At 41.6% G+C, this 23,801-nt stretch overlaps 2 protein-coding genes and 1 long non-coding RNA gene across 15 annotated transcripts in view; 2 read left to right on the top strand and 1 right to left on the bottom strand.

Moving 5' to 3' along the window:
• LOC110014974 overlaps nucleotides 1–12,661 on the top strand; it is a 50,012-nt gene extending 37,351 nt beyond the window's left edge. Inside the window, exons 3-4 of the long non-coding RNA XR_002290022.2 lie at nucleotides 1,269–1,379; nucleotides 11,377–12,661. This is a non-coding gene — a long non-coding RNA (uncharacterized LOC110014974). The remainder of the gene's footprint in view (nucleotides 1–1,268; nucleotides 1,380–11,376) is intronic.
• LOC101166443 (adhesion G protein-coupled receptor L3) overlaps nucleotides 1–15,357 on the bottom strand; it is a 177,957-nt gene extending 162,600 nt beyond the window's left edge. For 9 of the 10 annotated variants that reach the window (XM_023956137.1, XM_023956155.1, XM_023956170.1 and 6 more), the window contains exon 1: nucleotides 14,895–15,356. The gene's annotated coding sequence lies outside the window, so the exon portion shown is untranslated. Of the gene's footprint in view, nucleotides 1–14,894 lie in introns of all 10 variants that reach the window. The other variant, XM_023956148.1, reaches the window with a different exon arrangement.
• A 507-nt stretch (nucleotides 15,358–15,864) lies between these two features.
• The window catches only part of LOC101166191 (multiple PDZ domain protein-like), a 66,367-nt gene continuing 58,430 nt past the window's right edge, over nucleotides 15,865–23,801 (top strand). For 3 of the 4 annotated variants that reach the window (XM_023956126.1, XM_023956128.1, XM_023956120.1), the window contains exons 1-3: nucleotides 15,865–16,406; nucleotides 17,106–17,171; nucleotides 18,289–18,455. In XM_023956126.1, the coding sequence (XP_023811894.1) occupies nucleotides 17,159–17,171; nucleotides 18,289–18,455 (180 nt within the window). In that variant the 5' untranslated portion in view covers nucleotides 15,865–16,406; nucleotides 17,106–17,158. Of the gene's footprint in view, nucleotides 16,407–16,688; nucleotides 17,172–18,288; nucleotides 18,456–23,801 lie in introns of those variants that run through there. The other variant, XM_023956124.1, reaches the window with a different exon arrangement.

Raw genomic sequence — 23,801 nt, 5'->3', positions numbered from 1 at the left:
GGAATATACGATCGGTTTGCTCAATGTCAGACGATTTTTCTGTAAAAATGGACATGGTCAGTAGACGCATGCGCAGATTTCGAGGTTGCCCAAAGGTAGTCCAGTGACAGGCAGAATGGCCGGCTTTTTATATACCCCCGGGCTACCAGGCGCCTGGTGGCACTTAATATGGACGGCCGCCGTCGAAATACACTTGCTTATCGTCAAATCAGAGCAACCACGACCCTGTGGCCGCCCCGATTTCATCCCCGCCTGACTGATTGACACCTGACCGCCACCGTCTATTCTCACGACCACACCAACGATTCTCAAAAAATTGGGCGGCGATTCCCCGTAGCAGTCTTATTTGTGACTGTATCCATATGGAGAAGCAACAGGGCTAAGTAAGCAATTTGGATTCAGCCATAGTCTTTTGTGTGGTAGTGAGAGAATTTGGACACAGCCTAAATAAGCAAAATGCTAGGAAACAGATGATGTCATCACCAACTTTGCTCCATCTATTTATAGTATTTACTTAAAACACATGATTAGAGCAGTTCAGATCAGGGATGTTATCAAATCATTGACTTCAAACTGATCATTGATTAGGATTTGTTGGAGTGAATTAGATTAGTTGTCAATTAATTGAACACGCTGCAGTCCTGTTTAAGGCCGGCTCTCTAATCCGCCCACTTCTCTGTGCTGTGGAGTCGTTTTGTTATACATGCTCGTCCTAAAGCCAAGGCGCCGACACAAAGGCAAAAAAATGGGTCAAAGCATAGGGTGGGAACATTTCTGGTGTGTGGATAACAAAGTAATAGATATGCAACCCAACAGTACGTCTAAATGCTCAAAAAGTTTACTAGAAACACCACCTTTATAACTCATTATCAGATGTCCTGCAGTGAATTCCATAAATCCAGGGTCAAAAATGACTGACAAATCATGACTATCCATTTACATGCATGGTACGAGAAAGTGCATTAGCATTGATTTAGCCTTTTCCTAACCTCAAAAATGTGCATCTGCCAACAACTGCAGTGCAATATTTCATTAAAATGCATTATTCCTTCCCACAACAAAACAAAAAAGAACAGCTCCATGCCCTGCTTTGTACTTTTTTTCTCATGTGTCTAAAGAATAAATGTAAATGATTGATGTTATGTATGTATATGAGCAAATCAAAGGTGCAGAAGTGCCAATGGCAATGGAGAATTAGTGGAAAAGAAGTTGGTGGCAAACTTACCCACCTACACAGACTCTTTATACATGTCTGCCTTGTTTCTCAGGGAGAAAAAACAGGCCGTTTGCGTTACTGCCCGCCAAAACAATCATAGTTAACAAAACGGAGGATCAGTGAGGAGGACGTTGGGAGGTGCAACAGAAACAGGAAATAGGAGGTGAGTGACTAAGAATGTGTTTAGGAATTCATTTTTTTGATGGGTTGTTTTACATAAGCAAGTGAGAAAAGGGAAAAAGATTTTTTAAAGCAGTTTCTGAAAGAAATGTGTGCACACATCAGAGGCATACCACTGTGTTCTTGTTCAAGGCTAAGGAGGAGTTATGACGTTAGCCTTAGTTGTTTTTGAATCACATTGTGTGTATGCTAAAAAAAAACACATAACAAAAAAAACGTTTCCCTATAATGTTGCGGTAAAACAATTTCTAGTCATTATATATCTCAAGGGAGTGACATACAGGCTCCTTAAGACAAAAAGAAAACCAAAAATCTGAGGTTTTGTGTATACTTAAATTAACTTTGGTTATTCAAAAAATTTGACAGAAGTGAAATTTTTTGTCAAACTTTTCAACATTTAATTTGCCTATATTTCAAAAATATATTTTTTCATTTGTTTGCGTAGTTAGAGTAACAATTGTTTTACCAGTTTCAGTCAGTTTTTTTTCCGTGTTAGCATAGTCACAGTTTGTTTGTTTTACCAGTTTCAGTCAGTTTTTTTTCCGTGTTAGCATAGTCACAGTTTGTTTCTTTTAGCAGTTTCTGTCAGTTTATTTACATGCTAGCGTAGTCACAGTATGTTTGTTTTAACAGATTCAGTCAGTTTTTCTTTTTCATGCTAGCGTAACAACAGTTGGTTTTAGCAGTTTCAATATGTTTCTTACATTTTGCAAACAAGGTTGGTAGTTTAAGGTATCGTTAATACGCTAACGTGGTTAACGTCTTGCGTTTTACAAACAAGTTTTGGAATTACTGTGAACACGATGAAGAAAGTCTGACAGACTTATCTCTGACTCGTTTGTCTCTCCTAAAGCGCCTTATATGTGACACAAGTTTGAAAATAGACCAGTCATTGACGGTGTGCCTTATGTACTGGTAAAATACGTAATAATAGGAAATATGGTAATCATCTGACCCCCGCAAAAACGAATGCATTTACAGGAAATGCCTGTAATGACCACCTTTTTTAACATTGTTTTATTTGACGATGAAACCAGTGCAGCTGCTGTTGTGTTGTATTAGCAAGTCGTTCAATTTTCTCTGAATCTGTAACACCTCCTGGTATTCTGCCAATCTTACAGCCCCCATTTTCAGAGCAAGGGTGCAATTCCTGGACTGTATATGAGAACTGGACGGAGTAAGTGTGACGTGACCTATCGAAAATGGCTTAAATGGTCATGTTAGAACCAGACAACGTCAATAAGCTGTGATTGGTCTAAATCAGTCTGAGTCATAATTTCTGTGGCAACCACTCAGGCCAATCAGGAGAGAGCTTGTTGAAAGTCCACACCTAACAACGGAAAGTGGGCTTAGGATAATCTGTCAATCAAATGTTTGACGTGAGACCACACACTTATACTGAAGTATCTGATTGGTCAATTCATAACTTAAATAACTTATAACAAAGAAATAGTATCAGGAAAAAAATTAAGATTAGCAAGAACCTGTTAAAAACAGGAAGTAGAGCAAGAATGGTTATTCTGATATACATAATGACTGAGTAACAGCTGTTTATTTCTCTATAGAAGTCTATGGGATTTTGGCTTCTTGGAGCCAGCAGGTACTTCCACGAGGGGGGAGGGGTCACTCACTCCAAATCTCATATACAGTCAATGATGCAAACACATTGTTTTTGGCCAGAGAGTGTTTTTAGGTGAAGCTCATGGAGGTCTATGGCCTTTCAGGCAGCAGTTGACACACATACATGGACGACATTGTTGGTTCACAGTAAATGCTGCATATTAAATAACTAAACTAATAGAAGCACTAATAAACAAATAAATAAAAAATGTGCCAAAATGCAACTCATTCAGACCCAACTCCTGTATTGTTGTTCCAAAGTATCATTTTTCAAAGCTAAACTAATGAAAACAGGCCTGGACAAATTAAAAACCACCCGTCTAAATGTTTAGTTGTGCAACCTTTTAAGGCAATTACTGCAATCATCCCCTTTCTGTGTCTGTCAAGGAGACCTCTGTACCTGTCAACAGGTGTTATGGCTCACTGCTCATGAGCAGAAACTGCTCCCGCTGCATCGGATTTTGAAGGATGCCTTCATGATCGGAGCGTAAATGGGGCGTCATGGAAAAGCATGGTGATTACTCGTTACCTTTTAAAAAAAGGCTGACAGATCAAATACAGGTGTGAAGACCCCCATGATGCTAAGCAAAGGAAAACATCATTTTTATGTATTCCTTTGGTCAAATTAATTTAAGTTTTTACTAGAGTACCATACCATGAAATGTGTTTTTTGTATTTGACCCGACTCCTGGGGGTGTGGTGATGTGATGTTGTAGCTGCGTTTGCGAACCACTTGGTGGTTCAACCCACTCCCCAAACCAACTTTAAAAATCAAACAAGGAGACCTTGGGTCCAATTTTTAGAGTCTCTGGTACAACGTGACCATGGATTTGGCCAAACAAAGGGGTCTATATCTGCAGATGGTAGAAACAATAGACTTGTCTTTTCTCTTTTTTTTTGGTTTTGTCTCTTGGATCTTTTTCCTCTCTCAAAAGGAGAAGGACACGAGAGATGCTGCGCTCTTTTCCCACAGCAAAACAATAGCGCTTTCTATTATGGGAAGTGCCGGCTGTATCAGTGTCGCACATCATACCTATTAGTCAGCAGTCTTCCTCGTGTAATTAGGTTGACTAGGATGTGCTTTCATGACAGTTTTTTCAGTGTTGCCCTCTGTAATTATGACATCAACGAAAGACTCCATCTAAACACATCAGATGGAGATTTACGGACAAACCAAGCTCATATGGGTGGAGATCTCATATTTGAAAAACCCACAGCACCCTCAATAGTCTCAAATTCACTGTTAGCATAAAGAACATGAAGCAATATTGTCCGTGGTATACCCAGGCGTTAAATTAAAGACTTTTCTGCGGGCAACATATAAATCTTTAAGGAAAGACATAGAGATAAATGAGGGACAAGGGTGTAAACAAACAAAAAATGTTTATTTGTCCTCCTAGTGTGAACCATTGAACTGCAATCAGCATTACTCAACCCTGGACAGAGAGATATTACGATACATGGATGCACATAGGCATTCAGACATGAGGCACACATCAAACAGGATTAACATTAATCTTGCTAAACACAAAAATCCCCTAAAGTCATTACTTATATGCACTTGATTGTGTGTTTTTCTTCTTTCTTTTAAAGCTAAACATCATTCATCAAAGGCTCGTCTCTCCTCCATATTATGATTGCCTCCAAACCGATTGCATCGCTCTCATTTGTGACGGATCCCGTCTCATTTATCATACCTCCGTCGAGGGGGTTCTAAACACATGTAAGCACACTAGAGAACGCACAAAACGCTCCACATTTGTAGAAAACAAGACACTCGGACCACGTTAAGTTATTGCTGCAGGCCCACGGGCCAGAGTGGTAGTCATCCGTCTTTGTGTGACATTATCAGGCTCGCTTGCACAACATAGAGGTGGTAAAATGACTTTATAGCACCATGTTAAGGATGCTTTAGGGACAAATTCATGGGGGCGGATATACGCCAAAGGGGCATGGTACTTCATGTAAAACAAGAGGGTATGGCGTTCAAAGTCTCTGAACAATGGGATTTTTAGAGTCTTTAATGTCCAAAAAGAGGCCGGAGACTTGAGTTTGATTGATTAGTTGGATCGTATTCCTTTAAAACAAAGAGGGTTCAATATCAACGCAGAGGTCAAAGCTTTTTCTTTTATCGTACAAAATCATAATTACTAAACAGTGCAACTGATCACTGAGATACCCCTAACCTCTACCTCAGTGTTTTTAGATTCATCAAGCGTTACCGTCTTCCACTTTCTTCAGCCCTACCCGTCAACCCCACCAGCGGTGCTGCGGATCAATACTCCCTGGCACATATTCTGACTCGCAAAGACTTTGGAATGAAAACGCCGTTCAATACCAATCAGGATCACAGCAGTACCGCCGAGCGCGCACAATAAATGACAAAATTATTTTTTCAAATTTACCGTCAAATGTCCAGTCCCATCAAAGACCCCCACCACCACCCTACCACCCCTACAGCTATGTCTTTCAGTCCAGTTTATGCTGAAAGGAAGCAGATGAACAGTAGGAGGAAGATGTATGTAATGCAGTTAAAGTAAAAGCTCAGTAAGCAGGAAATTTAAGAGGGGCTAAGGGGGGCTGATGGCATTACAGCAGACGCTGATCGTGGACAATCTGCTGAAGAAGGAAAAGATAAGGAAAATTTAAGCAGATGCACTATAGGGGATATCAAAGGCGGACAAATGTAAATATGTGCAGTCTGCAATGTTTTTGACGTCTTGGTAATAGTTGAAGCCGACACTTCCGAAGACATTAAATCAGAGCTTCTCATTTCTAGTCTCGGCCAGTGAAGTTATTTGACCCGGTCCTTCATCAGAGTCAGGCCTTGAACAAGCTAGCTTTTTCAAACCCTGCAGCTTGCTCCATTGATAAGAAACGCCGTCTTGTCTTCCACGCCACCGAAGAGATTTATGCCCCCAGCCCTGCCATGACCTCATTGTTCACTGCCCCATAATTCAAATCTGATCCGCCGCGTTGCATCACATTGTGTATGACTCATTTCCATGTTGCCCATTCTCTAAACAAGCCAGCCTCCCTGGCTTTCTACAGTCTACCAACGGGCAACAAAGAATTTCCTGCCAACAGACTGACTGACTTAACGTGGAAAACACACACGAACAGGGTTTAAATTGACAGAACGGGGGAGGAGTGAGGGCTATTGTAAAAGCCTTCCTGGTGAGACCAAAATAATTGGCGGGCCTTTGAGAGAGCTTCTCACAATAACTCGCGCCTTGTGCGCTGATTTCATATTCACATCTGCAGTGACACACAGGAGTGTCACTGAGGTGGGTACACAGCGGCGGGTGAGTGGACGACGTGTAAGCATGACTTGTTGGTGTTCAAGTTTGCCACATTCACAGGTTTTGTTGGCACTAAAAATATGTGTGTGTGTGTGTGTGTGTGTGTGTGTGTGTGTGTGTATGTGTTTCTGGTGAGTGGTGACAGCTCTGAGTGCCGCACAAGGAGGTGAAGGGCACACAAGAAACAATGTTTTTGGACTGGAAGGACTTTTTTCCTGTTTGTGAAAGACAAATCCGAACTACTATAAATGGCAACTAACAACATCGAAACGCCATACGTTTGGCCATGAGCAAAAGTTAGTAACCCCCTCAAAATGTGTATATTTTTAGTAAAAAACTGACCTTCGGAAGTCCCCCTTAACCCTTGTGCTATCTTACATTGACGTGTTATTTCTACCATGACAATGGTGGATAAAAGTGAAGAGGATTTCATGTAATCCATGGATCACAAATCATTGAAGAAAAAAGATTCAGCCCACTGTCTTGTGGGGTCCAGATGACCCCTCTCCCAATGTTAAAGTGCCTAGGATGGCACAAAGGTTAAAAAAACAGCAACAACTTTTATCTAAAGGGAGTGCAAAAGGATGTGGAAAATACCAAGTACCAACATGACTCAATAGCATCCAAGTTCAACTTAAATTCAAACGTGTCTCTTTTCCCTTAAGGTGCAAAGAGATTCTTTGCAAAGAGAGCCTCTTTTTTTGTTGTTCTCACAAGTAACCAGGGTCATTGTTGGACCTAATCAGCTTCACTTTTTGTATGTTGAATTTTTAAGCAATAAAGTAAGTGGTGAGGTTGCAGAAATAATGCAAAAAACCAAAAGATATAATGTATTTTCTGCACTGTAGGGCCCACCGGATTGAAAGGCGCACTTTCAACAAATTGTCCATTTTCGAATTTACCAAAATTCACCAGAGACAAGTCTGTCACTCAGTCAGACGTTATTTATTGCGTTCACAGTAACTCTAGAATTTGCTTGTGACACGCTACACGTTAGCCACATTAGAAGCATTAGCCATGTTAAGGTATTAACAATACCAAAAACTACCAACTTTGTTTGGAACACATAATAAAACAGATTGTTACCGATAAAACTAACTGTACTGTGACTAAGCTAACTCACAACTTTGTTGGTAACACATTAAAAAAAAAAAAAAAAAAAATTGTCCGACACAGCTACTTGTTAGTCGCGTTAGTGAATTTATAATACTAAGAACTCCAAACTTTTTTTGCAATTGAAAGACATAAAAAAACAGACCGATGCCGATAAAACTGACACTACTGTGACTATGCTAACTCCCAGCTTTGTTAGCAACATGTGAAAAAAAAAACACAGTCCAACATGGCTAGACGTTAGCGTTCCTTGTTAGCAACAGATTAAAAAAAACAACTGATCCCGATAAAACTGAAGTAACTGTGACCATGTTGTACCAAGATCCTTGTACCAAACTTGATGTAAAAAAAAAAACAATGCAGTGCTGCACGTTACCATATTACAATAAAATCCAACCTGTTTGAAACAGAAATTATCCATAAATAAGACATTTTGGATTAGTCATTACAACAACAAAAAGGGTTCCAAGAGTGCCTTATCAAAAATATATATAATATATATTATGGGGTTATATGTTTCAATTAATTAGTTTGTTCCAAAATGGAAATGTAGTATTTACTTAAAAAGCACTGTTTAATAGTTACTCATGTTTTTTCTTCCACAGAGATCATTTTAAGTAAACCTGCAAAGTGAAACGATAACTGGACACCTTTCAAACTTATCTAATGATTAAGGTCACAGCCGCTTACCTGAACCAGTAAAATTAGAACTGATCCTTTTGACCAGAATTGAAGCTTCAGAAAAGAAAAAAAGGAAAAACATGAGGGAACAATGTCATAGGGGCATTTCAAACAGCTCATTTCCTAATGGTCTTTTTTCCTTTTTAATTTTGGGCTGATTTCCATAAAAGAGGTCACCACAGTGAAGCAATTTGCACGGTCATTTGGCAGAGGTTTCACACCGGATCCCCCTCCTGATGCGACACTGTGGCTGAACCTGGAATGAAATCCACAACCTGCTAATTTCTGCCACCACGGCCACAGGCACAGCATGTTTCCTGACGGTCAACGGACAGATATCTGCTAAATAATGATCTAATTTTCCATGTAGTTATGGTCCGATCAAGTCCTTCACCCTTCATGCATGATATGTTGCTTAGAAGACAAACTTTATAGAAATGTTCAAACGTGGCTTTGAGTGATGATTTTCCATGTTATGGACCAGAATTCTCTTTTTGATGTGGTTGCCTTTTTATGGTTAGGCCTTTTTTTGACCTAACCATAATTCAGTTTACAGAAAGTTTTTTCCTACTAAAAAACTTTTTCATGCTCAATAAAGAATCAGGTTTGCTGACATGAACATGAACTATTTAGTATATTTTCAATTTTTCTCCATCTTTTTTTAAACAGATTTATGAACCCTTTTAGGCATTTTGGGTTCACTTAAGTCAAAGTGAGCTAATGAAGTTAAAGAAATAAAATAATGTAGAAATGAGTGTGTTCTTTTTCCTTAAAAATATCAATGCAGAAGGAAAAAACGTACATTATTCATTGATTTGTCCAGTTCCATCTGCTTCAGTTACATTTAAGGGTTAGACTAACAGTAAATTTGCCCTATATTTTGTTTTTTTTAGACGCATTTTAATACGTTACAGTGGTTTGTTCACAATGTCAACAGCTCATTTTTTTTCTTTTTTAAATGGATTTATAATTTCTTAGAGGTGTCCGGAATTTATTTTTTGCATTAGCTATAAAATTCTCCATATAAAAAGGTCATTTTCATTACAACATTATTTTTGTTATTATTGACTTGTGTGCATTCAGTAAAAGTCTAAATGCAGAAAATATTTTTAACTCATTGAGGTAAAAACTTTATAATAAGTATCACTCAAAAGATTTTTATTTTTAATAGCATCTGTGACTTTGGGTTCTAATCTAATTACTAATGTCTAGGATGATTAAAATGAACCTCTACAATATTAAAGGACCGCTGCAGTGGGTTCTCTTTGACCTTTAGCGTTTAGTAGACAACAACATAAGAAAACAACATTTTGGAGGTATTTTAACGGCCAAAAAAAAGAGGCTTCAATAGACCAGCATTTAGAAAAAAAGTGGAGCATCTTTCTCTGGAGGGCAGTTTTAATCGAAATCACATGAGTACCGAATCAGTGAATACCCTGAGACCTGACGGTTGAACGTCTTCTGCTGCCTTTCCGGGCATAATTAAGTAACTGCACACTCCTGCCGCATGGTCAGACACTAATAGAGCTGAATGATATCGGACACGAGTATTACACATGAAGACAGGAGGGCTGAGCTGACAGCTCAAGTCAACAGTGGAGAAAGTCTGGCTGATTCTTTGAAGGAGGGCAAGGGTAGGAGGAGGGATGTGTTAACACATGACCGGCTTCTTTCAGCCATGAATCAGGGCTCGTTATTTCAAAACGGAAGAGAGATGTCATCCAGCGCTGGAAGATGAGCTTTGGAATGTGGATGAGGCGAATTTTAAAAGTTGTCTTCTTTTATAAAGTAAGCACCTTTGTTTATTTTTAATTAAATAAACTTTTGCCAAGGCTTTAAAGACCCCCCCCCCCCCCTCAACTTATAGGTCAAAAGAGTGGCAGATCATTTATATTCACCGGTCTGTTGCCTCTGAGAGGAAAACGTTTCCAGTTTATCTCTACAATTCTCTGACATTAGGGTTTACCCTCACTCTACATACGTTTATGGAATAAGAAACTGGAAGGCCAAGAAAAATGTAGGTTCTTAAAATGTTTTTTGTTCTGCGAAGAATTCACCACATCTATCAAAATGAAAGTTATCATCTTTAAAATTAAGGATCAAAGAACCATTTTCTTCTGGGCTTTTGAAGTTAATGTCACTATTTTTTGATTAATTCATTTTATTTTATTTGTGGTTGTTCATTTTGTGTAACAGCAAGAAAGATTGGCCAAAGAAAGAAAAAGAAAAAAAAAGCCAAAATACTGCATAGTGGTGTAGTGGCAGTAGTGGCAATTAAGGTTGTCAAAATAAAATAAAATAAAATATGTTACATGTAAAAATACCACATTTTGGGTAACAGCACTAAAGATTGGCAAAATAAAAAAATAATAAAAATAAAACAAAATGCTAAAATACTTCATTTTGGGTAGGAGCGATTAGAGTTGTCAAAATTAAATTAAATTAAATTAAATTACATTTAAAAATACCACATTTTGGGTAGCAGCAATTTAGAGTGGCCAAATAAATAAACAAGCAAATAAAAAAATTTAACACAAAAAACCCCACAGTGGGACAATTTCATTCCGTGGGTTTACCAGGGTAAAGATCCTGACATTCACATCCAGTGGTTTAGCAAATGCTGATTAAGCTAAACCTTCATCACAAATCAACAACCCCTAAATAACCAACAAGCTATAGCCACCAGAACAGCAACCAATCACGACCTGGAACATTTCAAACCTGGAAAAGGTCTACCGTAAGCCCACCCCACTGGACACCAAAAGCGTTTTCACACTGAGCTGTTGAGTTCAGGTAAGATGCTCTGCTTTGCTCAGTTAATGTGAGAGCTGATGGGAACTCCACCTGAAACCAGGGTCAAAGTTTCATTCAGAAACAAAAAGTGGTAGTTACCATGACGCCATGCATGGTCAAGATGTGAATGAACAGCTCCCAAAGCAAATCTGCAGGACCGCGGTCAAAATAAAGACAGAAAATGTCTTAAAAGGCAACAAACATGAGGCAAAACGAGGCAGTTTTCTTCTTTGATCTTTTATGGCCCTCTAGGTCAGAGGTCGATTCAGACTATAGCGCCCCCAAATGAGCAGCTGATGGAACTGGGGGACTTTTTTTGGGGTCACTTTTGTCTACTCGGGTTGGTGTGTGAAAACAAACCAAACCAAAGAAAATATTTTTAGTATTTGCAGCAAAAAAAAAACTGTCTTGGTGTTTGTTACTGCATGTGTTGTGTGTGTGTGTGTTTACACACTTGTGCTTGACTTTTAGCCCCTGCAGACTTCTTCCTCAACACCTGCTGACTCCGCCCACCCCCCCTGCAGAGATGATTGAGGCTGCCACCCTCCACCAATCACCTGGCTGGGAGGGAAGCTTAAAAGCTCCCAGGATCCTCTGCTCCAGTGGCAGCTGAATTCCTGAGAGGAATTCACTCTTCAGCCTGCCGCCGCCGCCGCCGCTGCTGTCCGTCCGTCCGTCCGTCCTGTCCGGCCTCAGCCCGTGAAAGCCTCTGGTTTCCCTCTCTTTTCTTTGTTCTGGCTTTGTCCTTTTGTTAAATTGAACCTCGTGAATATTTTTTGCTTACTATAGAGTTTACGTTAATTCATCATTTCAGTCTTTGGTTGGTTAGTGTCCTTGATTTTTACGCTGCAACACCTGCCACCTGGCACCCGAATAAACGTGTGTGGTCAACCTAAGCCCGCCCGGTTAGTTTTTCTTTCTGTTACCTATTTTCTCCCTCCTCCCTGAAGAGGGACGTAACAGTGTAGGAATACAGAAGAAAAAGAAGGACATTTCTAAAGAACGTCTTCTAGAACCTCATCCAAAACCCACCATATAGCAAAGATGTATCCTCTGGTATAAAGGAAGTCATGTTCCAACACAAAACATTCATTTACTGTTGTCCTGGAGCAGAATCAGATGGAAAACAGGACAGAAATTTCAATCTGCAACCACATTTTCCACAGTATTTGGAGGATGCAACTGTGGAGCAACATCAACTTTTTTTCCTGCAACTAGCAGCCCTGTAATGCGTTTGAAAGAACAGAAATGGGGGACTACGGAAGCCTGGAAGGGAGGAAGATGAATGGCATCCGGAATGTGTGAACTTGCACCAGCCACTGTATTCAAACGGATAATGGAAAAGAAAACTTTTGTGGCGTCAAATGTGTTATGCTCTTAATCAAGATTTTAGAAACTTTGAGATACCCCAACAGGTACCTGCAGTATGGAAATATTACCGATTTTACCAAAAGAAACGGACGATTCTTTATGAAAGTGATCTAAAAAGAAAAAAAAAAAAATAACACCATGGTTCTGTGCATGGCCGTATATAGACATGGGCAAGAGGAGGGCAATGTCCCACTTTAAATATGATGACTCGCAAAAAATCCAACTACAAAAAATAAAAATTACAACCAAAAAAAAAACCCTCACAAAGAGCCAAAAGTCAAATAAATTGACAAAAACACAACAAATGTAACGAATCGAGTAAAAAAAACACACAAGGATCGACGACAGATGGATTAAAAGACAGACCAAAAAAAAAAAAAAAAAAGATAAATGGAGCCTCAACAAGACACAAGCCAGTGAGTGTCCTGCTTGTGCCTGTCCCTAGCCGGGTAAACGTTGAGGATAGTTTCAGGAAGAGCATTCAACATAAAACTTACAAAACATGTCAAATAGATCAAAGGAGAAGATCAGTTTGTGGCTAGATGAACTGATATGATGATAGCATGGTTTTCTATGCTTTTTTAGGTGCACCACCAACTCTCAGCACATTCTACCGGCACCCCATAAGGGGCTGGCCAAATCTGGGCCTGCTTCTGTGTTTGCACAAAATTGCACCAAACCTGAAGTCGGACTTTCTAACAGCCAGCTGTAACTAATCTGATTATCCTCCCGCTTGTCTTCAGTGATCTGATCTCCGGCGAGATTGAAATTTTCCCCGTGAGCTTTGGACGTTCACAGGAGATGGGTTGGAGGTGGGCCCCCGTTGACACAAAAAGATCCTTTCATTAGCGGGTTAAGAGACTTTCCCAGAATCCTGTTAGCATGAGGGCGCTCCGAGTGAGGCCTCCATCCAAGCAAAACAATTCAAATCAGCACAGCCACAATGACTCACGCCCAGTTATTTATTTTTATGTTATCCCACAGCAAAAGATGTTTGTCTCGCTTTCGGAATGGGAAACAAAAAAGGAAGTGGTGAGCTAATTAAAGGAAGACGCAGAATCTTTTTTTTTTTTTTGCTTTTGTGCATTAAATAGACGTCTGGGTTTGCAGACACGTCGCATAACGGGTTTCAGCCGTCTATCATTAACGGCGTGAAGCCTGACAAACATTCTGTGGGTCACTTTTGAGAAGTTACTTCACTCTGTCAAAAAAAAAAAAAAAAAAAACTAAGAGTTTTGACTGCAGCTGGTGTTACTTTGCACAAAATAAACCCCAATCAGGACCGGAAAACACAACAATCCTCACTGACTCCATGTTTGCACGAGCAAGAAACACTAAAGTTGTTGATGCTCAGCCACAAATGCCCAAGTGACCTTGAAGACGAGCCTCAATTTTCCACAAATGTGGCTAAAATGGCAGCCAACCTTTTGCAATATGTTTCCTCTGGAGCAGCATGGACAGTTTAACGCCAGAACCGACCCCTTGCTCTGTGGATCCCTGCAGCAACAACCTTCCAGCCGGCATAGGCGACCCGGTGCCGCCGCCGCCGCTGCCGCCATCCGCCCACCGAGATCAACACGCACAGACACACAGGAGTTTGCACACTGAATGTTTGTTGTGAGACGGTGTCTGTGCCTTCATTCAAGTGGCCCAAGCACAGACACCATCAGCAGGATGAATGCTGGGGGGGAAGGAAAAAAACCCAAACACTTTAATTGCACAATATCTGTAATTATTTGTGAGGCACTCCATTGTTTAAACATGTGGCCAACAATTAGTGTGAATTTAGACAATCATTAGCCCATTTCCTGCTCGTTTCATCTGATTTGGTACTTCTTTTTCTGCTTCACAAGGTCATCTGCAACCCAAGAAGCTTTTTTTTTTTTAATTTTTTGACTGTAAATAAAAGCCAGGGGCCTTTAATCTTGTATGTGCGTGATTGACGGATCCTAAAAGGTGCACTGTCCTGCTGCTGGATGCTGCTTTTCCCCTCCAGATTCACATGGATTCCTGCATACTCCAATGACAGCCGCAGAAAATAAAAAAATAAAAAAAGAGAAGGAGGGGGGGGGGTAAGAAAATGAAAAGAAAAAAAAAAGAGAGAGCTGATCTGTCATCCATCAAACCAAACCATGTGATTTGTCACTGCAGCCTGCAGCAGATAGACGCTGCAAACACATAAATAAATAAATGAAGAGAATCAAATGTGAGGGGTGCGAGAGCGCGCGCCATGCCAGTCCGATTGCATTGATTGGAGAGGCAATTTGCCTGTTACTTCACCTTATGGCAACATCTCCCATCCGGAGCGACGCCCATGCATGCAGGCGCGCTGGAGCATCTTCCGCGTGAAGCCCATACATCCATGAGGCTGGATTGCAGTGGTCCTTTTTTTTATTATTATTAGTATTATTATTGTTATCCCTTTAGAGAAATATTTCGCAGGCCACATTCCCATGGGCATCAGGCAAAGTCAGCGCCGCCACGCAGCTTTCAGAGCATCTCTGTCACGCAGGCACGCGCTGTGACACGCAGCCAGGAGGATTTTTTTTATTTTTTGTGCGTGTCTGTGGCTGTAAATTACACTGAATAAACAAATGAAATCCAAGCGGGGTCCTTACCGTGTCGCCAGGCGCAAGGGGTACATAGATGCACACATCTAGCGCAGAGGAGTCAGGAATAACCTTTTCCTGCGCGCGTTCATCCAGTCACCGCGGCGCAAAAACGCACCAAAAATAAGAAGAAGAAAAAAAAAGAAAAGAAAAATCTTCCTTCGGTCGATGGTTCTTCAACTCTCGTGAATTCTTTTTTGGCTGCTACAATGACAGACCTTCATGGAAGGGGGATAGAGCTGGGGGGCATGAATAAACCAGCCGCTGCGTGTTTTGGTATCCCGATCACACAGAAGGAGAAGCAGGAGGAGGAGGAGGAAGAGGAGGAATCGCCGCGTCGGTTCGGGCTCGCTCAGCGCGCAGCGAGTGCTTGGAGGAGGACAGAGGCGGATCTTTCTCTCCCTCTCTATTCGTCTGTCTGTCCTCCCTCCCCTTCTTTCCTTCCTGCCTCTGACTGTATGCTTGTCGACTCCTGCCTGTATGTTCTTTATATCAGGCTGTCCTGGGGTGGTGGTGGTGGTGGTGGTGTGTGTGTGTGTGTGTGGGGGGGGGGGGGGGGTGTCCACACGCGCGCGCAAAGAGCCGGGGTCAGAAATGACAAACCAATTTGGAGGCGCCGGTGAACGCTCCGTTGATCAGAGCGAAGCTCCGGCGATGGGATGGGTGGAGGAGGTGGAGGGGATGGGGGTGCACAGGGGGCAATGATTCCTGCCTTTTTTTTTTTTGGGGGGGGGGGGGTGCAGGAAGAGAAAGAGATGGAGTGGAGGGGGGGGAAACGTGGAACTGGACCTCTCCTTTTGTCCAAATGTCTGGACCTATGGCTCCACCTGCCGAGGGAAGGCGCGCAGAGGCGGCGCGCATTTCCAGCATCATAACCAGAACTGCAGCTCCGGTTTTTTGTTGTCCCTCATGACTTATGCATTTGTGCCCCCCCCCCCCCCCCCCTCTTTTTTTTTTTTTTTTTTTTTTTTTTTTTTTGCCCCTAACACCAAACTTTAGTCAACCCACAGTTTGTGACAGCAGTTTCCCAGCAGCAGAAATGACTGGAAGCCGGACCTGCTGCTGCTCCATGATCCCATTAGATTTACAAATATTTTTAAATGAAAGGGCCCCCCGAAATGGTTAAATCAATGAGAGAATGTGTAGAAAATAGGTTTGTCGACATGTGGGTGTGTGTGGTTCTAGAATGGACAGATCCCTCAGCCCCTCAGGGATGAGCACTTTGAAGATCAGAGGGAGGGGAGGTGTGTGGGTTCATGCGCACTGGCACGGTGCGCTCTCAAGCCGCGCGGACATAACGTTTGGAAATAAAGCGGAGAGGTGGAAAAAAGTGCTCGCACGTCCCCTTTCCAGCTGTATTCCCCTAGAAACACTAGAGTGTGTGTGTATATTTATGTGTGTGTGTGGCGTTCCTCACGCTGGTGAAGGCATCATTTCCTCCTGGGGGGACGGAGGCGCGCGGTCTGTGGTGAGGAGAGGAGCGCAGGGACCTGTTGATCATCTAATGGCGCAGCGGTGGAGGTGAGATGAAGCTCCGCACCATCACCTGATCAGATAATGCAATATGTCAGGATTGAAATATCAAAGTATTTGACTGTTAATTAAATTAATCTGAAGCAAAGACAGTAATTTGTCTTTTTTTTTCTCCTTTTCTATTTTTTTAATTATTATTTTTGCCGGCAGCCAGTATTGCTGCGTTATTATGAAACTACAGATTTCATTAGGCTCCTACGAAGGGCGAATAAGCACTTCCTATATCCCTGGTGCCCATCAGTGGCTCCTAATTAAATTTCAGATGAGACGTTATCATTTCCAGGCTGCGTTTTGCAACCCAAGTGGTATATTTGTGTCATGCTTTGAAGCTGTACAGGTCTCTTTCTCTCCCTCAAGTCTGAATGGTCAGGAGGCCGTGCTTTGTCGCATTTAATTACCATCACTGGCTGCTAAAGCCTTTTTCTGCAGAAGACTTAAATCCCACTAAAGAGCATTATAGGTGACAAACAAGGCGCTTGCAAACAAGCATTGCTGCAGGCATCGGAGGAGAAATACCAAAGGCCAGAGAAAACAGATGTAAAATAATTACGAGGAAACTGAAAAGATAGATTTGCACAACCGGGAGGGTTGCAAACTGTTTTTTAAATGAGATTTACTGTACAATTAGTTGTTAATATGTGGAAAAATGTCCCACCAGGAAACTTCTGTTGTTGTTTGTTACTGCAGCAAACCAACCGGCTTGTGTTGCATCTAACTTGAAATCTGGACCAGTTGGAGGAATGGAGGTGATGGGTAAGTTTGCGTGGAAAAAAAAAAAAAAAGGTTCCGCTAACCTTAAACTCTGACACCGGTTGGGATTGTTATGAGAATGAGTGTAACTTCACCCATTGAAAACATCGTTCTTTCAACCACATGCAGTCAATTCAGTCGCCATTTTCCCACGATATGGACGCCGCCACGTTGGGACCAGACGTTATCAGTCAGCTGTGATTAGTCTGAGTCGATCTGAGTCATCGTTTCTAGGGGCAACCACTCTTGCCAATTAGGTGTGAGCTTGTCGGAAGTCCACATCCCTACCACTTGAAAGTGGGTTACGCGGAATCTGTCAATCAATCCTCAACGTCAAAGTGGAAGGGGTTAGGGTTAGGGTAAGAAGCAATCGGATCAATCACTGCTTATCGATGATGTCTGACTCCAACAAGGAGGTGCTTGAATGACAAAAAAAAGCTGTAACAGAACTGACATCATACTCTCTCTTTCCAGGTCTCATATAAAGTCAGTGCGGCATCTGATCGGTCAGTTTTATAATAGGTTGCATTACAGAAAGAAGAAAAAAAAATTAGCAAGAACATGTAAAAAAAAAAAAAAGGGTATCAGAGCAAGAATGTAAATCATACTGACTGAGCAATAGCTGCTTATTTCTTAATAGAAGCATCTATGGGATTTTGGCTTCTTGGAGCCAGCAGGTACTTCCTGCTTGGAACGTGATGGGGGAGGGGTCACTGGCCTGTACCTTCAGCCAGACAGGAGAGAGTGCTTCCATGAGCAGGACTCACACCTTCTTCCAAAGTTTGTCCCGAGAAGTTCATAGGGCGTTAGCCATCTGCCACATGCAATCACGAGTGTTGAGGCTTGCACTCTTTAGCCGCTGCTCTGATAAATGAGCAAAGACAACATGGCCTCTTAAAGAGGTCGCTCACTAAGTTTATAGATCAGATTCATCTCCAGACATGATGTCAACATATTTTCTTCAGCCATAACCCACTACAAGTGCATATTTTGTTTCATATTTAGATACTGGCTTTGACTCAAGGTCACCTGGAAGCTCTAACACTGTGTGGAAAACGATTGGAAAGTGGAGTAAATCCTGCTTCTGAATGCGATAAATAATGGGGCTGTCTCTTTGCAGATACTCAGTGTGCCTTGGAAGCCGTGGAGCGGCTGCAAGCCAAGCTGAAGGAGAGAGGGGAGACCCCCACCCAGGATAAACTGTCCCTGCTGAAGACTGTCCTGCAGAGCCCCTTGTTCCTCCACATCCTCAGCTTGCAGGAATCTCAGCGGAACCCCCCGGCGAAGGTATCGCACCAGTGTCGACGTGTGGGGGGTTGGTATATATTGAACAGTAAGGAAAGAACTGGAACTGTTCCCGAAGTACTGAATGCAGGAACTGAACAGGATGAGTAATCAGCTTACCTAAGATTAACACTAAAGCTCTGTGATAGACACAGAGTGGGGGTATAGGGGGTAAGGTTATCTGTCATGGTAAAGTTTGCAGTAGTCATTCGTCGCGTCATGATGTGCAACTCTTAGAACCCAAAATCCCCACTATTGTGAATTCCAGAACCCTCTAAGAGTTATGTTCACAACGGGCCTTGGTAACGTACGTTCAACCGAACACTTCCAATGAAAAGTCTTTTATCAGCACACATACATGTGTGTTTCGGGCTTCTGCTTTCAAAACTCTGGCATCTACCTGATGCTACGTACATTTTAAATCAGGCCCTACTTATAAAACGGCCATTAAAGACACGTTGAAAGTTATTGACCAAATTGAACAAGTCCCTGTTAGGGACTTGGATGTAGTAGTGACGTAAGGATGGCGTCCCCTTTTCATTCACGGAAGTTCCAACAGTTTGAAAACTGATCATGGAGGAGGAATTAATAATTGCGGTTTGTGCCCGGCCAACTGTCGTCCAACTGTAGGTTCATGTGCTAAGATCAGAAAACAACAGTCTAATGCTAAAAGCACGTTCAGGAACCGGGTTTTCGGCGCGTTCTTGAGCGCACATCACATGCCCACTGTGTTCGTAGCATTACAGTTCCTGATCCACTATAGCAGCGGTTCCCAACCTTTTTTGCACCATGGACCGGTTTGACGTTAGACACAATACTGTGGCAAAGCTACGATGAAGGAGGCAGAGAGACATGTTAAGACGAACTATAAGCTTTTATTTTGACACTCATGACATCCTACATGACCCCCCAGCCCACTGAATACTCAACTGCTCCATCAGTCACGTGACTAGAGGAGCCATGAGTTGTGCATGTCCCGGCACGAGTAGATAATATTAGAAAGAACATTTTTGTATTTTTACTTTGAACATTATAGTTGTTACCAGGCCAGTTTGAATGGTTTTTGTTTGTAGAACAAACTGTAAATGGCATTTACTTGTAGATAATTTTTCCACTTTCCTTAACCCTTGTGCTATCCTATGGGGTCAAGATGACCATTGACGGGTTCTCCCTACCACGACAAAGGTGGATAAAGGTTGAAAGATTTCATGTAATCCATGGACACCAGTGAAGATCACAAATCATTGAAGATAAAGGTTCAGCGCACTGTCTAGTGGGTCTAGATCAAGGGTCCCCAAATCCAGGCCTCGAGGGCCGGTGTCCTGCTGGTTTTCCAGCAACCCTGCCTTATTTGCTTTTGATTACCAGGACCAGGTGTGTTTAGCCAATTAGGAGCTTCAATGGCAGGTTGGTTGGAATACATGTAGGACACTGGCCCACCAGGCCTGGATTTGGGGACCCCTGGTCTAGATGATCTCACTCCCAATGTTAAAGTACCTAGGATAGCACAAGGGTTACAGACACAAAGGTCTTTTCAGTCCCATTCACACACACACGTTCACACACTAATTGTGGTTCCGCCGCTGCCCAACACTGGTGCCAACCTTTAACCACCAGGAGCAATGTGGGGTTCAGTGTCTTGCCCAAGGACACTCCGACACATGGACGGGCAGGAACCATACCTGCAATCTACCAATCAGAGGTCAACCACTCTTCCTTTGCCAAACGGCCGCCCCAACATCAAATAATGGACTTGAGATAAAAATCCACCCATAATAAATGACCAATATGAAGTATCGGTAATTGGTGTTGAAAATTTGATGCAAATAGTTATCAGTATCATATCCAATCTCAAAAGTGTAGCATTGCCGATCACTAATTCTGATGCGTTCCACAGGTCCTCGAGCAGTTTTCTGACAAAATCTTGAACTCTTTAGCCCTTCTGTTGCAGTTTTGCTGCACAGACGGATGGGAGGTGCAACTGCCAGGAGGTGCAGGTGGAGCACTGCACGCTCCACCTGCAGCAGCATAAAATAAACTCATTGCTCCAAGAGATCATCAAAGTTTTATTAATGCAGATTATTGGCATACAGCATTATCTGATAGTTGTTACAAACATAAATATCAACCTCGTAAAAGACTAACCAGCCTTATAAAACTGCCACTGCCTTGGATGTAGTCATCAATGGACATACAGAAAATATTTGTATTTTTAAACACGTCAAATGAGTCACATTTGTCTTATTATGATTTATTCTATAACTCAGAAATAAGGTGATAAAGGCTGAAAAGTGAAATAGCTGTGGTAAACTACTATATATATATAGTAGGAATTTCAAGTCTGCTGCTGTTATTAAAATGCAACTGATGAACTGATTAGCAGACTGAGCTGGTGAGCTAATCTGAGGATTGCAGCTGTTTGTTTTTGTCATAACAAGGATAAAATACAGGAGGAATGAGTGTTGAGAAGTGACTTGCTCTCAAGCAGTCTGATAATGGGTGTTAAGTCCTTTCCAAACAAACGGGAGGAAGAACGTTGCAAGCAAACGTGAAGCTTTCCAGGTGCTCCAACAAGGTCAACACAAGGTCACGATGAAGAAGAACAGGAACCTAAAACTCAGCAAAATCCTATTTGTGTTTCTCCCAAGTAAGAATGAAACTCAACAAAAAGCTGTTTTTGCTAAAGAACATAATGGAGTGGGTTTGGTTTGATTAAATGAATCACAAAAGAACAATACTTTACATTAAAAAATTCAAAGAACAGATTATGAAAATCGCTTTTGATGAAAAAAATAATATTACAAATCATATCAAAGTAACTCCTCATCACAACAGGGAAGCAGGGTGGTAGACCTATCATGATTTGAATATGATTTTGCAGCCACAGGCCCTCACAGTCAATGACGCTTTAGTCTGATCATCTTTTGATCTATTTGTAATGTGTTCTAAAAACCCTGTGTCATTTTCTAGGACATAGTTTCTGCAGAGCGGTGGGAGTTCATTAGAAATTCACCTCTATATTGCTCTTCCTGTAACCCATATCTGAGAGCTCTCTGTTTACACTCTCCCCTCCTAGCTCATGGTCCCCTCACACCTCTGACCTAACATTACAGGTTCAACGAAAATGGCGAGCAATACTGGAGCTATCCAGCCGTACAGTTTTGAGCCAGACGGCAGCTCAGACGAGGAAAATGAAGACGCTCATGGATCTATTTGTCTTCAAGTGGAATGAATGGAAGCTTTTTTGGGGACGAGCGTGTTTACTTAGATCGTTTTCATTGCTCATTTTTTTCGTCTGCTCCTGATTCACAAAGAATTGAATACATAAATCCTCAGAAATCCAATTTTAAGCTTAAACTTCTTTATATCTGTAGAAAGAAGGGCACAATATCATGTTAAGAACACAATTTCCATAAAGGTGAACTCATTTCTGAATCATAGTATTCTAGAGGCAGACTTGAAGCAGATTGTCCTGCCGCTTGCTGGACTGGGGGAGAAGGTCAAAGATCAGAAGTTCAGCAGGAAACGAACAGCTGAATAATTGAATTTGTGTTAAACAAACCACAATGTCTCATTAGCACTAAGTTAAAACACACATTAAATGAAAATTTTGAACACAACTGAAGAAGCATTGTCTCTCTACATCCTTATTGTTGTTAACTAAGCCAAAAAAAAGTGAATCCAGTAATTCAGAAAGTCATAGATGTAATCAGACTTTGTTTCTCTAAATAAATTATCATTTGTATGATTTCAATTGTTGATGAGGGTTTATGTAATTTCAAGAAAAGGGAATTTTTGATGATGTGTAAAAAAAAGAAAAACTCTCTGATAAAGTTTATTCTTCTCAAACAATGAATTGTTTGAAGACTGGTCTTACCACACCAGCTCCTCCGGCATCTCCGAGGAAGCCTTTCGGAGAGGCCCGGAGCTGGAAATACTTCCAGAAGAATTGTTGAATCAACAATGGAACAAATTGCCTTCAAATGAGGCAAACTGTGGACTTTGAGAGAGGGCATCCTGCAAGGAGCCTCACCAACACAAATACAACAAAAAAAGAAAAACCAAACCTGCTGTGCTTTTGGAAAGCTCCTCAGAGCAAATCCCCCACAGTTCCAGTTTTTTAAATCTTAATGCCTGTATCCAAAATACAAAAAGCACTTAACCATGATTGCTGTCATTGGGGAGGAGGATTGAGATGCGCTGTTATCAAGGCTGTTTCAAACAAAAACATCTTAGAAGTATTTACACTACAACAGCTTTGCAGGAGGGATGGCCTGCAGCCCGTTTTAGTCAAAACTCACATCTGCAGAGAACGCTGTGAAGGTCTTTTGTTCATCCGCTTAAACGAGCATTTGTGTATTTTCACATTCCATTTGCATGCTTTTTATGTGTTATCCCCTCACATCTCCTTCCTCCATATGGGGGGGGGGGGGGGGGGCATTTTAGTCACTGTTTAGTCATTTAACTCACTTGTGCTCAGCATCATTACTTGGTAATTGTCCGATGTGGTGTGCTCTAATAAGATAACCACCGCCTTGACACAGAAGCTTTATTAGATTAGCCATGTTGCATGAGCCTATAACCGTTTAGCATCAATGTGTTCCAGGAACTGCGGGTTTGGACCGTGCCAATGGTCTGGACTATTGAAGGGACAGACTTGACACTGTTTTGGGTCTTTTTGGGGAGATGTAACACTGTTTTAATGGCTTTTATTTTGGGCTCCTTCAGCAGCTGTCGAAACGGATAAAACCACAAAACCACAGCTAACGACATTTGAGAAGAGAGGATCATTCTAGTCAGTTTTTCTGGAAAGAAGACCTAACATACATGATAGTGCTGTGTGCTGAAACCAGGGGCGGAGCTACGGGGGGGACAGCTGCCCCTCCTGCAAAATACTTTTTGAGTTGATATTAGTTTTGACAAAAATGTAGCCTTTTGAGTGTTACTAATAGCGCCTCAGCTAAAATAACTGTTTTTTTTTTAACAACAATAAAACAGTTTGAAATACATATATTTTAGCTTTGCATTTGTAATAGCCGTCCAATCTGTTGGTGTCATTTGCCACCCTGCCTAAGTCCCCCGCACCGACTTAAAATTTTCTAGATTCAAAAAGAATCTTTTTTGTAGAACCGTCTCTCCTTCAGGCTGCCTTTCACTGTAGATTTTTGTTGTTGGGATTTCTTCTTCTTTTACCTTACGTTTGGATCTTTTTTTGTGTGTCTAAAGCCATGCACACATCTGGCATTTGATGCACATTCAAGGACGCGCTAAACGTGTGTTTCCGAACCCGTGTTTAGCCTGTGGTGTTCACAATTGACACGAAGGGTGGGAATTTTTCTTCATTTTCTT

This window comes from Oryzias latipes, chromosome 1, assembly GCF_002234675.1.
Source record: "Oryzias latipes chromosome 1, ASM223467v1".
Classification (NCBI taxonomy): domain Eukaryota; kingdom Metazoa; phylum Chordata; class Actinopteri; order Beloniformes; family Adrianichthyidae; genus Oryzias; species Oryzias latipes.
The sequence above is the reverse complement of the archived record's forward strand: the minus strand, read 5'-3'. Positions and strand labels throughout refer to the sequence as shown.